Source organism: Glandiceps talaboti, chromosome 8 (assembly GCF_964340395.1).
Source record: "Glandiceps talaboti chromosome 8, keGlaTala1.1, whole genome shotgun sequence".
NCBI lineage: Eukaryota > Metazoa > Hemichordata > Enteropneusta > Spengelidae > Glandiceps > Glandiceps talaboti.
This window is the reverse complement of record NC_135556.1, coordinates 24,859,180-24,877,722: the sequence shown is the minus strand read 5'-3', so window position 1 is coordinate 24,877,722 and position 18,543 is coordinate 24,859,180. Positions and strand designations below refer to the sequence as shown.

The window sequence follows — 18,543 nt, the reverse complement described above, 5'->3', positions numbered from 1 at the left end:
GAACCCCCACCCCCCACCCCACCCCACATGAAATGAACAAAGTAATCATCAAAAGCTCACCTTGTTTTGTCCAATGATAACCATCCAGGGAATATACCTGGATCAGATGTAAACCAAGCCAGGATTGCTAGGATGAATATGCAAATTATTGACCATTCACCCCAACTGTAACACAAATGATAGTAATGCATCATCAATAATAAACCCTCATATCTGTTCTATTCTGATGTATGGTTGTATTGTTTGTGCGTAATACCCAAATATATGTATAAAATATGGCTAGGTGAACACGTAGGATAATTTACATATGTAAATAAATAATTCATTTACATATCCAGTCACTTATTTACATGTATTTGACAAGTATGGGCCACAATATCACAGTTCACACAGTCAATATGAGTAGAACAAATTAGCTTTCAAAAATATGAGGGCTTTTAAAATTTAAATGATTAGAATAAATCATATGAAATCCTACAATATAACAATATTATAACAATATTATGAGCCGTAAAAAGGTAATTCAGTAGTATCGTATGTGAGTACGAAAAAGGTATGAATCTTCGACTACTTTCACTCCTCATCGGGCTGCTTTTTCAAGAGGTTTGAATCTAATAGAAAGATCTTATTTGTCGTTCTTTGATATATAATACATGATGATAGTGTACAGTTCTAAAGAAAATAAGAGCGACGTAAAAGAAACCCACAAAAAGATGGACACATATCTACATGGATTTAATTTATCACAAATGATAGCTCACCTTACAGGTCCTAATGTCTTCAGTTCTCCACGAATATATTCTTTGACACATTCGTTCTTTTTGGAACTGGATTTCCTGGCCTTCTTGCAACATTTCGATGACTGAAACAACTTTCTAAAACTAAAAACAAAAAATATAGACTATAATGTACATACATTAAGAGGACGCTTGAGGGCGCTCGACAGAACTATTCATATCATATGTTGTCTCTTCCTATAAACATGCTCGTATTCGCTGGTGTATTCACTTATGATTATTATTTTTAGAACAATTATCAACATTGAAACCAACACAAGAGTAACTGAAAATAGTTGAAAATCTCAAATTCCACAACAGCTTTCCAAATGAGATACTTTTTTCTGAAAGTGGTTGACAACTATTAGTTGATAATAACGAGTAATCATAAACTTAATAAGAAACATTATTCACTGACCATTCTGTGCGATTTATCCGCGCTCTGGTTTCACTGTATTTTTTTTTAAGTACACATACCTCAAATCCAGAAATAACCATTGTAACCAAACCCATCCAATGAGGATACTTATTACTTGACAGGGAAAACCGACTAAAAACCAGGAACCAAACGACATTACTTGGGGTCCGTATGTCCTGTGAATACAATACATTAATTTTATTGTCATATAAAAAGTAAACGTTGCCTTAGATTGTCAGTTTGGAAGAACACCCACCGATTTACCTGAACACTTTACTAAAGACTGTCTGTGAACAGTTTGAACGTCAAGTAATTTGAAATAAATGCTGGTTAAATAACCCTGGGTTTAAGTGTACTTTCTTAATTAGTAGTCAAAGTTATGCACTTGTCAAGCCTAAGCATTATGATGTACTTATGCAAGTACAGTTGGGCTGACACTGGCTTTATAGCCACAAACCAAACTAATAGTGTATACTATACTTGTATACGACCAGAATCTGACACTAATTATCCAAATTGACAAACTTGAAAAGTAAGTAGTTTATAGAATGCAAGCTGTAAAGTTTTCTGTAAAGGGTCTGTTTTAATTTTAGTACCATGACCTTTGACCTTATTGATGGATAGGCATGGAGAAACGTCTTTATGTATTTAATCGTTTTACTTACCGATCAAGGTGTATCTTCATTATTATGGTCTGTGGTGTTCCAATGAGTGTTGCAGCGCCACCCATCAATGAACAATATACCACTCCTAGTTGGAAAGCTGTGGTTGTATCGTCAAATTTGTCATTTTCCATTAATGAGGATGTGTCTTGCTCTGGTTGAATGCTGTTTGTATCACATTACAAAAATAAATAACATCTCATCTGTAGCTTTTGTTGAATTATGTAAGGTATCTATAGACTTAGGATACGTCCCCGGGGATACGTCGTGTCGCTCCGCCCTCACCGGCCCCTACGGTGAGAGGGGTTGACTGATGTGTGAGGTCGCCCCGTCACGGCGTACCTTACAGATTAAGGCATCGATAGATGGTGTAGTGCATGACCTATATTACACCATCACATTGTACAACTCTTGCATATTCAGATATTTTTACCACACTATCTTTCGTAGACTGTAAGATACGTCGTGACGTTTCGCCCTCACCGGCCTCCTAGGGGTTGGCCGATGGTTGAGGGCGCACCGTCACGGCGTACCTTACAGACTATATCTTTCGTAATCGTACGTTGAACTCTTTCTTTTAGAATGTTACCTGTATGTGTCATCACGGTCCTCATGTTTAATGTGATTGGCTACCATCGACGACTCGATACCCAAGTGGATCGCTCCAATATCGTTGGCTATTATTTTTAAGGCGACCAAAGTTATCGAACTCAATTCCTGGAGAACTAATTAAAGGGGATTACTGATCTTGAACGTTTTAAACGATAACTAAAAACTCATCGTTTTAAAACAAAATTATAAACTGTATTAATGTATATCCGTCTACATTTTACTAAGTTGTTGTTTTAGTTCTAAATTGTTTGATTGTTTTACCATGCTTTTAAATCTATTGTATGTACAGCGCTTTTGAATATTAGAAGTAGAAAAGCCGCTTTAGAAAAAAACCTAACTTTAAGGCTTTGGCAACGTCTTTATAACAAAGCACCTTTCAATTACTCGGTGTCGGAGACAACCATGATATTAAAAACAGTTGACTTTGAGTGTCACATAAAAAGAACTCGATGATTAGTTGAATTTGTTACTAGATGAAAGCTTGCAACGATTAAGGCGTGCTAACACGTGTACATAACACATGTGACGAAATGTTCCTGGCTCGGCACGATTACGAAATATGGTGTCATAAAATACTTTGTTTGTTCAGAATGACCTCAAACCCAGAGTCGATATCACTTTATATGTCATGCAACCCTATCGATGACTGTTTAAGGCTAGACGATTCGGTGTGACAAAATCTAACCCACAAAATGATCATTCCGAATTAATCAGCTCATGTCGATCTGAAAAAACACATACTATGATAGTTTCGTTTATTTGAGGTGTAAATCGTATACCTGTTATTATCTCCGTTTCTTGATTCCAATTCTTCAATTTCGTCACTACCATTGACTAGTGTCTCTGTGGATAGGGTACCAAGTTCATAACCTTTCTTCTTGTTTTCTTTCTGTGAATAACATAAAGCATAGACGACGTAGAAGTTATTAGAAAGGGAATAATAAATAATTATAATAATATTGATAATAATCTTTATTTATACTGGATAGTTCTTTAAGCATATAAACACTTGTTTCACAAAAGTCCAGAGAGAGCCATCCCTCATGGGTTCAGGAGGAAACCGGAGTACCCGGGGAAAACATGACCCCCGACCGCAGTGGTAAGAGGCAAGCGGTTTAACCATTCGGCCACACAACCCACAACCGACTACACCGAATTATTAAAAAGTCACGTCATATTAGAAAAAACAAAGTTGAAGATGTTTCTTAAAATTTATCTCGACGTGGTATGCGTGTCGTCGAATATAAGAATTTCATATTTTTTGTTGTGTTACACTGTAAATTGTTCAAGAAAACACAACCCCATTCTCAGTTTAGAGAAAATCAGGGATACCGTGAAAACGTTTGATAAGGCAAAATGATATCACAATTAAACCATTTTAAGGGAAAAGATGTAATTGTCTGTTTTCTTGAAAACAAAACTATGAACCAACAAATGTATTTCATTATATCAAAAGAACCAGCCTGAGGAATAATTTGTTCATGTAGTAAAGTTAGAGTTTGGAAACAGCATTTTATGAACTTCGATTTTCCGGGGAATTGGAATTGGGCCCGGGGGAGGGGTACTCGGGTGGGTAATGGGTACATATGTACCCTGGTGGACAAAATTAAAACCACAAACTCCACAAAAATTCATTCTACATTTTAGCCAGAAACAGGGTCAAAAGTCTACATTTTAGCGGGTTTTGAACACTTTTGATACACTTTCACGTGACACGTGCATGCTTCAGTCATCGCTAGTTCATTGGCTGGCCAGGGCCGGGGTGAGGGGCGCCTACTTTCTATAAAGATGACTGAAAACAACCCGTGGAAACAACCTTGTTCAAAATATGGGGTCAAAAGTCGTACGTGCATTCAAAGAGGTGGGTCAAACGTCTACACAATCTTTGACAATCAAGACTCAAAAGTTAACATGAGTCGAAAAAGGGGGTCAAAACCGTGGTACATACGTATATACCCTTTCTATATGGCAGTTCCCCCCCCCCCCCGGAATTGGACCACGGGGCGAATTCTGCCTTTAAGATGCAGAGCGCAAGGCTTTTGTCAAAGTTTGGAAAAGTTTGGTTTAATGTAAGGAGAACTAGAACAGCATGTAAAATCTACATTTTCAAACATCGTTGACACAACGTAGAAATGACTCTAAATTAATGAACCGCTTTACAAAATACTGGAGTAGGTGAAGGAATGCCGTTACCGCTAGTCGTTGTTTCTTCATCTCCAAGGCCAGTGCACGTGCTATTGGTATTATCATACTGGCTGTTGCCGTGTTTGACATCCACATGGACAGAACAAAAGACATTGCCATAAAACACAAGAGGATGCTGAGAAAAAGAATACAAAATTACATAAAATACCAATTTAAAACAGGGTCTTTACCTGGTCTATCCATAAATCACTTCCTGTACGTACAACAAACTTTTTACTTACATAAAATGTCTGTCCGTTGCCGAGAGACATATCAGAGTCAACAGTAACACAAAGTCGAAATGATTGATACGTTCTGGCCCCTGATACTAACTAGATTGAATTTGAAAGATTCGTTATTGTGTACTCTCCTTGACCACCAACAATGGCATTTTGTAGTCTACCTAATACTCAGTAGTGCTAGTATGATGCACACCTCTCATCTACCTAATACTAATGCTGGTATGATGCACACCTCATATCTACCTAATAATAGTACTGGTATGATGCACACCTCACACCTACCTAATACTAGTAGTGCTGGTATGATGCACACCTCACACCTACCTAATACTAGTAGTGCTGGTATGATGCACACCTCACACCTACCTAATACTAGTAGTGCTGGTATGATGCACACCTCACACCTACCTAATACTAGTAGTGCTGGTATGATGCATACCTCACATCTACCTAATACTAGTAGTGCTGGTATGATGCACACCTCACACCTACCTAATACTAGTAGTGCTGGTATGATGCACACCTCTCATCTACCTAATACTAGTAGTGCTGGTATGATGCACACCTCACACCTACCTAATACTAATGCTGGTATGATGCACACTTCACATCTACCTAATAATAGTACTGGTATGATGCACACTTCACATCTACCTAATACTAGTAGTGCTGGTATGATGCACACCTCTCATCTACCTAATACTAATGCTGGTATGGTGCACACCTCATATCTACCTAATAATAGTACTGGTATGATGCACACTTCACATCTACCTAATAGTAGTAGTACAGGTATGATGCACACCTCACGTATACAAATGTACCTCAGCTAGGCTACGATCATTCATTACTTTAAACTTACTGTGATGGTTTTGTCCCAACCAAACGTAGAGACAACAAGGCAAACCGTTTGTGTACATTCCATTTTTCTATTGCAACCGCAACGAAAAAGGTCCCAAAAACGAAAAAGATTCCATCGATCATATAAGCACTCGCCACTGCAGGTGCTGTCATTACTCCAAGAGCGGGGAATAAAAACAAAGGAATTAATCCAGTGATCGGCAGTGGAAGTAGCTCGAAAATCCAAAAGATACACACTATAAGCAAGGAATATGCACATGTTGCCACCTGCGGAAAAAATTATTCTATGTAGTCAGAAATACGGGGGGGGGGGTTAACGAGCATCGAATGATACGGTATCTCCCATCTGCCTCTATTTATTGGCTCATGATGTCGATACGAATTACTACTACGTGTTCGTTTTATAGGCCCACACTGGGTACTATGCCTAAAGTAAATATAAACATTGAAAATAAATTATCCCTCCAATATGACGGGTTCTTTCACTACAGTAAGTCCTTGCCTTTCGAAAGGTTGGTCGAATTTATCGTTTAGTGACCTTTGACATTCTAGTTCTACTCTGATCTGCTGGTTAGTTCATGCACATAACCTTCTTTTGAAAGATTTCCTTTATGTTCCGTCTTAAAGGCTGTCAATGGCTTGTGTTGGCACATTTTGCTTATTTCGAACCCTTCAAATTTGACTAGATTGGACCATGGAAGTATAAACCACTTATCATGGGCAATTCATATAGCTTGAAATACACCCCTCCTCAATAGACAGTATGTATAGTAACTTCCTTTACAGTGAAAATCTCTCCCTGGGGTTAGTATTACTTTACATCCGCACCAAACAAAGACAGTAAAGGTACTGGTAATGCTTGGTTGGGACTCAGCATTTTGTGAAGTCAGTCATTGAAGGAACCTTGACATTTGTTTGTAATGAGTTACTAAAACTGTGTAAGCAGTAGAGTGAACTCAATGTTAGGATCACTATTATATTTCTATGACTTACCGGAGTCCCAATTGCTAACAACGGACAGAGTATGACCGGAACGAATACAAGCAACAATAAATCACGTAAAGACCAGAGTGCGTGGAACCATAGCTTAATGTCAGCCATCTTCTAGAAAAGTAAAACATATACGCGTACGAAATTTGAATTGCAAGACGCAGACAATTATGAAATGTATTTACATACATTAACCTAGTACACAGGTAACGAAAATGAAGAATGTCGTGGTTGTAAATAGACACCGGGGTGTACACCTGGAGAGTACCATTACGAGCATGTGAATAAGACACATAACTTGTACCTATAATATGGTGACACCATGAATATGTTATCGTTCCTGTAATTGTGTTACAATTTTCTGTAAAGTAACTTCATGTTTGAAGCCACGTGCCTTTTGTCTAGCCGTTTGTCTCACCGTCAAGGGCGTCACAACATTGAAAGTTTGTTGTCAAAGAAGAAATTAGGTTAAAACATACCGTGACAAGACGTAACAGTGCGTGTTCCAGACGACAACAACGAGAAAACGAACAACTGATAATAACACGCTGTAGTACGTGATATGAAAGACAATCTTAACACTACACTACTCCAGGTATATGCATAAACTCTTAGACTGCATTCACGCGTTACAGACACTACATGTACACTACACTACTCGAGGTATATGCATAAACTCTTTGACTGCATTCACACGTTACAGACACTACATGTACACCACACTACTCCAGGTATATGCATAAACTCTTTGACTGCATTCACACGTTACAGACACTACATGTATACTACGCTACTCCAGGTATATGCATAAACTCTTTGACTGCATTCACACGTTACAGACACTACATGTATACTACACTACTCCAGGTATATACATAAACTCTTTGACTGCATTCACACGTTACAGACACTACATGTATCCTACGCTACTCCAGGTATATGCATAAACTCTTTGACTGCATTCACACGTTACAGACACTACATGTATACTACGCTACTCCAGGTATATGCATAAACTCTTTGACTGCATTCACACGTTACAGACACTACATGTATACTACACTACTCCAGGTATATACATAAACTCTTTGACTGCATTCACACGTTACAGACACTACATGTATCCTACGCTACTCCAGGTATATGCATAAACTCTTTGACTGCATTCACACGTTACAGACACTACATGTATACTACGCTACTCCAGGTATATGCATAAACTCTTTGACTGCATTCACACGTTACAGACACTACATGTACACTACACTACTCCAGGTATATGCATAAACTCTTTGACTGCATTCACACGTTACAGACACTACATGTATACTACGCTACTCCAGGTATATGCATAAACTCTTTGACTGCATTCACACGTTACAGACACTACATGTATACTACACTACTCCAGGTATATACATAAACTCTTTGACTGCATTCACACGTTACAGACACTACATGTATCCTACGCTACTCCAGGTATATGCATAAACTCTTTGACTGCATTCACACGTTACAGACACTACATGTATACTACGCTACTCCAGGTATATGCATAAACTCTTTGACTACATTCACACGTTACAGACACTACATGTATACTACACTACTCCAGGTATATACATAAACTCTTTGACTGCATTCACACGTTACAGACACTACATGTATCCTACGCTACTCCAGGTATATGCATAAACTCTTTGACTGCATTCACACGTTACAGACACTACATGTACACTACACTACTCCAGGTATATGCATAAACTCTTTGACTGCATTCACACGTTACAGACACTACATGTATACTACGCTACTCCAGGAATATACATAAACTCTTTGACTGCATTCACACGTTACAGACACTACATGTACACTACACTACTCCAGGTATATACATAAACTCTTTGACTGTATTCACACGTTACAGACACTACATGTACACTACACTACTCCAGGTATATACATAAACTCTTTGACTGTATTCACACGTTACAGACACTACATGTACACTACACTACTCCAGGTATATACATAAACTCTTTGACTGCATTCACACGTTACATACACTACATGTACACTACACTACTCCAGGTATATACATAAACTCTTTGACTGCATTCACACGTTACAGACACTACATGTATACTACACTACTCCAGGTATATACATAAACTCTTTGACTGCATTCACGCGTTACAGACACTACATGTATACTACACTACTCCCGGTATATACATAAACTCTTTGACTGTATTCACACGTTACAGACACTACACGTATCCTACGCTACTCCAGGAATATACATAAACTCTTTGACTGCATTCACACGTTACAGACACTACATGTACACTACACTACTCCAGGTATATGCATAAACTCTCTGACTGTATTAACACGTTACAGACACTACATGTATACTACGCTACTCCAGGTATACGCATAAACTCTTTGACTGCATTCACACGTTACATACACTACATGTATACTACACTACTCCAGGTATATACATAAACTCTTTGACTGCATTCACACGTTACAGACACTACATGTATCCTACGCTACTCCAGGTATATGCATAAACTCTTTGACTGCATTCACACGTTACAGACACTACATGTATACTACGCTACTCCAGGTATATGCATAAACTCTTTGACTGCATTCACACGTTACAGACACTACATGTATACTACACTACTCCAGGTATATACATAAACTCTTTGACTGCATTCACACGTTACAGACACTACATGTATCCTACGCTACTCCAGGTATATGCATAAACTCTTTGACTGCATTCACACGTTACAGACACTACATGTATACTACGCTACTCCAGGTATATGCATAAACTCTTTGACTGCATTCACACGTTACAGACACTACATGTACACTACACTACTCCAGGTATATGCATAAACTCTTTGACTGCATTCACACGTTACAGACACTACATGTATACTACGCTACTCCAGGTATATGCATAAACTCTTTGACTGCATTCACACGTTACAGACACTACATGTATACTACACTACTCCAGGTATATACATAAACTCTTTGACTGCATTCACACGTTACAGACACTACATGTATCCTACGCTACTCCAGGTATATGCATAAACTCTTTGACTGCATTCACACGTTACAGACACTACATGTATACTACGCTACTCCAGGTATATGCATAAACTCTTTGACTACATTCACACGTTACAGACACTACATGTATACTACACTACTCCAGGTATATACATAAACTCTTTGACTGCATTCACACGTTACAGACACTACATGTATCCTACGCTACTCCAGGTATATGCATAAACTCTTTGACTGCATTCACACGTTACAGACACTACATGTACACTACACTACTCCAGGTATATGCATAAACTCTTTGACTGCATTCACACGTTACAGACACTACATGTATACTACGCTACTCCAGGAATATACATAAACTCTTTGACTGCATTCACACGTTACAGACACTACATGTACACTACACTACTCCAGGTATATACATAAACTCTTTGACTGTATTCACACGTTACAGACACTACATGTACACTACACTACTCCAGGTATATACATAAACTCTTTGACTGTATTCACACGTTACAGACACTACATGTACACTACACTACTCCAGGTATATACATAAACTCTTTGACTGCATTCACACGTTACATACACTACATGTACACTACACTACTCCAGGTATATACATAAACTCTTTGACTGCATTCACACGTTACAGACACTACATGTATACTACACTACTCCAGGTATATACATAAACTCTTTGACTGCATTCACGCGTTACAGACACTACATGTATACTACACTACTCCCGGTATATACATAAACTCTTTGACTGTATTCACACGTTACAGACACTACACGTATCCTACGCTACTCCAGGAATATACATAAACTCTTTGACTGCATTCACACGTTACAGACACTACATGTACACTACACTACTCCAGGTATATGCATAAACTCTCTGACTGTATTAACACGTTACAGACACTACATGTATACTACGCTACTCCAGGTATACGCATAAACTCTTTGACTGCATTCACACGTTACATACACTACATGTATACTACACTACTCCAGGTATATACATAAACTCTTTGACTGTATTCACACGTTACAGACACTACATGTACACTACACTACTCCAGGTATATACATAAACTCTTTGACTGTATTCACACGTTACAGACACTACACGTACACTACACTACTCCAGGTACATATACATAAACTCTCTGACTGTATTCACACGTTACAGACACTACATGTACACTGTACGTTATCATTTCTAGTAATAAGTAGGGTGCACATTGTTAACATTCGCACTGAAAACATCTGTGCCATTGAGAAATGTATTTCACCGATTGGCGGTACTATACACTTGTATTCAACTGTCTAAACATTAAGTGGATAAGCGTTCAAAATGTGGTAAATGGGAGAGGACAAAGGTTTTGTCTGTTTTCATTTATATGATTTTTAGTTTGTAATATGAACTTGATATGTAATTAACATAATATACATCTTTATCACTGGATCATGTTTTATTTATATCACCAAATAATTAACAATCATACACATTTTGAGGCAACATTGTACATGTAACAGTGAATTCTAATAAATCTGTCAGACGACAGTGTCTAAGAATGGTGCAAAAATTAACAAAACTTTGTTTTCTCAAATTTTAACATTTCCGTCCTGAAAGGTACGTGCAACATTCGACAAGCCGGAATACAGTGTTGAAAAGTTTAATAACTGGTGAATTACAAGCTTCGGCAGTAATGCAGTATTATGACACCTAAAAGACTTATTTTTCTAATATGGTTTCGTCGTAAAACCACAGACCTTTTTTACGACACCATCCAAGACTCACCGCAGACCTTTTTATGGCATCGCCGATATATCCGCGGAAATATACGCTCTGACTTGTGAGAATGATAAAATAGATTAATTTTGCAACCTTTAATTTATATTATTATTATTATTATTATCACTATCATTATCATTATCATCATTATTATTATTATTGGTAGTAGTAGTAGTAGTAGTAGTAGTAGTAGTAGTAGTAGTAGTAGTAGTAGTAGTGGTGGTGGTGGTGGTGGTGGTGGTGGTGGTAGTGGTGGTAGTAGTAGTAGTAGTAGTGGTGGTGGTGGTGGTGGTGGTGGTGGTGGTAGTGGTAGTAGTAGTGGTGGTAGTAGTAGTAGTAGTAATAGTAGTAGTAGTAGTGGTGGTGGTGGTGGTGGTGGTGGTGGTAGTAGTAGTAGTAGTAGTAGTAGTAGTAGTAGCAGCAGTAATAATAATATTTCTTTATTTCAGGCCATCAAGATGTCCCATCAAAATATTTTTTTTTAAACATACAAATACAATAAATTATTAAACAAGTAACTACCTAGTAATGTACATGACAATCCTATAATTTCTCCAAAACTTAAAAAGGAAAATATACGTTCGATCAAGTCAATGCAGATTTGAATTCAAGTATTGTTACTCTTAGGAATACATCTGTTAAATGTATACAGCAGCTTTCGGTGGAGCTCGTCTTCTTCACCTTCTCTAAACTGTTTATGTACTACAGATTCTTCGGTAAGCTTCATAAAACACCGCATGCAAAAAAAAAACGCCTCGTCTTACTTTTGGATAAGGTATTGCAACTTACGACTGTCTTAATATACGGAAAGTACAATGAAAATAGTTACACCAAACGAAATGATCACATTGGCGCATAAATAACTAGCATTAGAAGTCAATGGGGCTTTCTTCGGTGTTGGTCTTTTCTCAGCTGATTTAGTTGCCATGCCCCCGGCCCCTGGCATCTTTGTTGGCAACACTGGTTTCTTCTTCTCAGTGGGAAGAGTTGGAGACACGCCAATATCACTGACAGTCGTTAGAGCGATAGACACCTGGGTTGAAGGTTCCCTCACAATACACGAGGTATTCGTGGAATTGATAACTTCTGTTGGACATTCCATCTTGTCTAATGGTGGATATAGTGTGGGGCACGATGCTAGTAACGTCGTCAGAACCTGTCCTGTGGCTACAGTAGATGCCGATTGAAAATTTATCTCTTGTGCGCCCAATATTCCATTCCTTCGCTTCAGAAACATTATATATTTGGTGCCCACTTCAACTTCGGTGAAGTCACATGACGTGATCACACCAAGTGCGGTTACATTTTCCCGCGACGGCAAAGGTTCACCTTTAAAAACAAAATGATGAAAATATTTTGTATTATCAGGGAATAGAAATATATATCCTTACTTAAACAGGAACATAATGGTGACGATGAAACATGTAATTGCTAGCCTTGTAGTATGTGTGTCGAAAATACACATCTTTAACTTCTGCTCTTACTTTGTTTTTTAAATGTTAAGTCCAAGTGATATCAAAATGATACCGTTGTAGAATTCAATATGGCTGCTGAATACTGTGCTCATTCCTTGTGAAGGTAAGACATTGTCCATTCCCTTGACAACAATACAGTGAACCCAGCATTTCTTTCATTGTTTCTAAGACATATGAACAAGGTTTGCTAACATTTATATTTTCAGGAAAATTATCCCCAAGGTGAGTTATACCCATAGTCTTCAAACGAAGGTACATAACTCCCATTCCATTGGATTTCATTCTCACAGCGTACGCTGTGCTCAAAGTGAGATCACTTTCATTTTCAGAAAAACTGAGACACCACTCACCATTCTGTAATAAGCTTACACCATTAAAACTACGATTAATACTTTTTCATAATTACCTAGATTAATTATCTCAAATCTGCTATCATCATATCATGTTACATACATAACACTCTCGTTCGAAATGCCATTTAGAGACAGTTTGTCAAATATAGTTTCATGTTTTTACACAAGTATGGAGGGGACAACATCTATGAATAGACATTGACGAATAGTAACATAACACATTAATATAAACATTGATTGTTAGCATGAAAATAACAATTTTAGGAATGCAAATATGTAAATTAGCCAATGAAAGCATTAATGTTATGAATACAGAATGTGATTTTATGCATGGAAATGTGTTTTATTGAATATTTCAACACATGGCCTGCCAAGCAACCATTTTAGAATGGAAAGCCACAGCAGAACAAATGATGAAACTCTTCTGTGTATTCAATGGTTTATAATGGTGATCAACGGGTAATATGACCCTGTAGTATCTGTGGCTCAGTCCCTGCCCATGGTGGACGTTTACGACTGGGCGTTACCATGGTTACTCAGCAACTTATACCGACAGCCGCAACATCTACCAAATTGGTGTTAAGGAGAACAGTGTGGTGACTTTCTCTTGTCGTTGTGACATTTATCGATAACGTGTGACCTTTGACTCATCCATAACAACAATGGCGTCAACTCCCTGACCATCTACGTGTGACCTAGTCTAGTTCCCACATGACGCGTTACAATTACTAGTACTACATACGATAATCTCCACTCATGTATAGGGAAAGTCGTTATTCTGGCACAAACATATGTGTTACCTCCGCTGGGCGAAGGGTAAATGATGCATGTCAGTAGTAATCATGGTAATTCATCACAAATTGACAGGCAGTTGCAATTGAATTGGTTAGTTCCTTTAGATAATAATTATTGCTCATTAACCGAAATCAACCTCTCCAGTCTGAAACTAAAATCCCATGGGGAAGTGATAACGCCATCACCTTTATATGAAGGGCGGGGGGGGGGGGGGTAGCACATATTTGTGTGTTAGAATAACAACTTTCCCTGTACATGAGTATAGATGATCGTAGTAATCGTGACGCGTCGTGTAGACTACGTGTGACCTTTCTCGCTTTATATAAACAGTACTAAGAAAAATTCCTCTATAACAAGGCAATGTGGCAGATTTATTTTAATGATTGATGATTAAACACATGGTCATTGCAGGTCATCGTATCATGTTTGATAATATTCTTTCTCTCAGGAAAGTCAATAACTGAAATTAATCTGTTTTTAAGTATTTCGTTTAACACAACAAGCAAGTCCTACGTAAACTTAAATATATATATAAAGACAACCCAAAGTAGAATTCGCCGATGGATTTGAAGTAGTTGAAACTTGGGATAGTGGTCGAGGAAAATATGATTGTGGAGTCGATTTGTGGACAACATCTACTAATACTATATAAAGTAGGTCAATAGCGATAGCAGTGGTGTTTATAATGTGTACAACACTGTGTATTTTGATAGTCATCAAACCTCGTCTCCAAGAAGGCAGAAATAACGAGTTGGTGTTAACCAGATGTGTTGAGATGTTACTTCTGTACCAATACTTCACAGCGTCTACATGACACAATTACGCTTCAAGCTCTTTCCGCGTTATCGCATCGGACCACCCCAACATAATGACATTTGATATTCAGAAGAAACAAAATATGAACATATACATGCACCCTAATATATATATGAACATCAACAGCGTGAAACATTGTGTAACGGCTCCTAGATCCTGAGTATCTTGCTTGATAATGACAATGTGTTATTTTTACCGCTCTACATATTATATAAATGTATGTATTGAGCACTCTTTATTCCAGCATAGACATTTACCTATACTGAGTACACACATACACATACATACACAAGCGCGCGCGCACGCACGCACGCACACACACACATACACATACACATACACATACACACATACATATACATATACACATACACACACATACACACACACACACATACATACATACATACATACATACACACACACACACATACATACATACATACATACATACATACATACATACATACATACATACATACATACATACATACATACATACATACATGCATACATACATACATACATACATACATACATACATACATACATACATACACACATATACATTCATATATACATACATACATACTTGTACTCCGGCTGGGCGTTAAATTTCGACTGACAGTTACAAATGAGGGTTATTGACCAATCAGGGAAAAGCGTGAAGACCGGTGTATCAGCAGAGTAGCAAATTTATCAAATGTCGGTGGCGGGAGACACACATACATACATACATACATACATACATACATACATACATACATACATACATACATACATACATACATACATACATACATACATACACATACACACACACACACATATATATATATATAACATGTAGTCTGTGTGTGTGTGTGTGTGTGTGTGTGTGTGCGCGCGCACACACACACAAACGACATTATACCACTTCGAAGATATTATGTGTGAATTCATCTATAATGTAATTTAATGACTATAGTATTATCGAGACATCATCACTTTTCAAAACGTTAAGACCTCCCACGACTGATTGAACAATTTAATGCTGACATATGCCGGTGTCAACATAAAATTAGCTGTATGTACACATGTAGTATACAATACTAAGAACAGTGTGTTCTTAGTATTGAGCTATGGCCAATACTTGACTATTTTACATTCAATACATTTTTACATTCTAAGGCTGCACGAAATACATTTAATACATTTAATACATGGAAGACGGTATTAAATGAATTAAATGTATTAAATGCATGCTCGTCGGACCGTTGCCTGATACTAGAATGTATTTCGTGCAACCCTAGAATGTAAAACATGTATTAAATGTATACAAGCTCCCGGACCGTCACCCGATACTAGAATGTATTTCGTGCAACCCTAGAATGAATTCGATATCATTTTAAGATGCGTTGTAATTTGACCGCACTATAACTATGTTTAATCTATATTGATGAGTGTTGTCTTCAGTTGCACTGCCTAGTACCATCAAATATACAACATGGTACTGTATCACATACAGAAAGACAGTCTTTTAGATGAATGATCCATTTACATATACCTATACACATATACCTACAATTTCATCTTTTCTCACGGATCAAGTTACAGTTTGATATGATACAGTGTGGACAGACAATCTTTTATATATAAAAAAAGTACTGTGTGTTTGAAATTTGTATAGGTCTCGATGGTGGTGGTGGTGGTGGTGGTGGTGGTGGTGGTGGTGGGGGTGGTGGTGGAGAGTTGTACGATGTATGACCTCAAAGCATGGCAAGACGGTGTCAAACTTTATCCCACAAACAGTTAGTATGTGATGACTTTCTAAATGTTTGGTCCCTTGGAGGTTTATTACATCCATATATGTAGTCGACATGTGATTGATCATTATTCTTCGGTCAGTATTATGCAAAGGGAGATTTTAAATCTAATTCATCATTTGAGAGGTGGTAACTTCTGACATCACACTACTTTGAACATTTAAGCATTAAAGTGTGCTACCCTCTTCTCTGTGCACGTTCCATCTGGACCTCATATTTTTGTACTTAACCCCTTCAGTACGGACGTATTTCCCACCAAAAATATCGAACATAAATTCTTCGTGTTTGTTAATGGTTTTGTTCATTTTAATTAATTGTGAGACTTAGATAACAGAAACCATCCTTTATACACGAAACAGGGCTAATAGTTTTCGCTTTAAAATGATCACGTTTATCTACTCTACATCAAAATGAAAATTCTTCCAAGCGTCGACGAGTGAAAGGTTAATGATGTGTACATGAGGTACACCGTGGCCGAGTCATAGGGGCGCGTAAGGAGGCGATGGTCAATGACATAAATGGCCTCTAGTATAGTTTAAAATACTACACGATGACGAAAATGTTTTAATTTGCATAGAGGAGTTACTTCGGACATTTTTGAAGTAGCAGGATTCGTGTGATATTTTCCTTATAGGAAACCAACATTCTAAACAATAATACGTGTCCCTGTGCACTGATCGCCCGTCGTCTTAGCATTCCTACACTTGACCTCTGCCAACTCTTTTTGTTGTAATACACAACATGTATGGTACGTAACCAATGCCTTCTTAGTGGAGCCTGTGTTACTTGTCTGTGGTAGAGCGAAGTATAAATGTGTGATACAAATGTATATGTAGGTCTTACAAGTTTAAAACAAATCACATTCACTAACACAGTTTTATTAAAATATTCATTCTGACTTCTAAGGACACACGTAGTCGTAGTTGCATTATACGTAATTGTAGCGTTCGTTAATGTTGAGTGATGGGGTTTTTTTTTAGCTTTTTCGTCCGGGGTTGACAGCAAGATTTGAGTACAAAATTTAATTATTTCGGTTACTAAGGACACAAAGAGCAGATGCACTCATTATGTCATCAAATCATGAAATCGAACACGGATATTTTAAAACTAAATGTTCGATGGTGTAAAGGCAATTATATATATATGTAGAATATCACCAACCTTTTAAGATACAGTAAAACTTGAATTCAGCCATATAGGCTTCTGGCCAAAATTCGTGGCTAAACACATCTGGCCTTTTAAATTTTGCAACGGGTTCACCATAGACGACTATATCGGCTTCTTTGGCTCTTTCTGGCAATGTTTTCGGCTCCCATCCGACAAGTACACATGCTGTGCCGATACCCAAAACATAGTTAACGACGAGTGTCAACAGTAGAGACTTCGACATACTTGCATCAACAGACGATACAGACTATAACTTTCTCAGATCCGCAGCAAAGTCATCTCTAGAACCACTGTGTAAACTGACGTCGAGGGCGCTCGTCAAAGTATAAAAGTGTTCAATCGATTAATTACTCAAATTGGTCATTAATATTCATCATATTATTATTATTACCAAAACTTAATCAGTTCTTCCCATTAGGGTGACCTCTTTTTTTTGCTTCTCATGTCCAGGCGGGGCGGGCGGGCGAAATAA

The 18,543-nt window shown here is 37.7% G+C and overlaps 2 protein-coding genes across 4 annotated transcripts in view; both read right to left on the bottom strand.

The window, feature by feature from the left end:
- Positions 1-7,240, bottom strand: part of LOC144438594 (solute carrier family 13 member 2-like) — a 25,696-nt gene extending 18,456 nt beyond the window's left edge. The window contains exons 1-9 of one of the 3 annotated variants that reach the window (XM_078127688.1): positions 7,225-7,240; positions 6,749-6,856; positions 5,757-6,022; positions 4,662-4,788; positions 3,248-3,357; positions 1,860-2,021; positions 1,254-1,370; positions 762-881; positions 61-165 (exon numbers count right to left, since the gene is read on the bottom strand). In XM_078127688.1, the coding sequence (XP_077983814.1) occupies positions 61-165; positions 762-881; positions 1,254-1,370; positions 1,860-2,021; positions 3,248-3,357; positions 4,662-4,788; positions 5,757-6,022; positions 6,749-6,856 (1,115 nt within the window). In that variant the 5' untranslated portion in view covers positions 7,225-7,240. Of the gene's footprint in view, positions 1-60; positions 166-761; positions 882-1,253; positions 1,371-1,859; positions 2,022-3,247; positions 3,358-4,661; positions 4,789-5,756; positions 6,023-6,748; positions 6,857-7,224 lie in introns of those variants that run through there. The other 2 variants (XM_078127691.1, XM_078127689.1) reach the window with 2 other exon arrangements.
- A 5,216-nt stretch (positions 7,241-12,456) lies between these two features.
- On the bottom strand, positions 12,457-18,294 carry LOC144439418 (uncharacterized). The gene is made up of 2 exons (XM_078128705.1): positions 18,066-18,294; positions 12,457-12,989 (listed from the first exon to the last, which is right to left on the bottom strand). The coding sequence occupies exons 1-2, from the start codon at positions 18,292-18,294 to the stop codon at positions 12,457-12,459; spliced, it is 762 nt and encodes a 253-aa protein (XP_077984831.1).
- Positions 18,295-18,543: the final 249 nt, after the last annotated feature.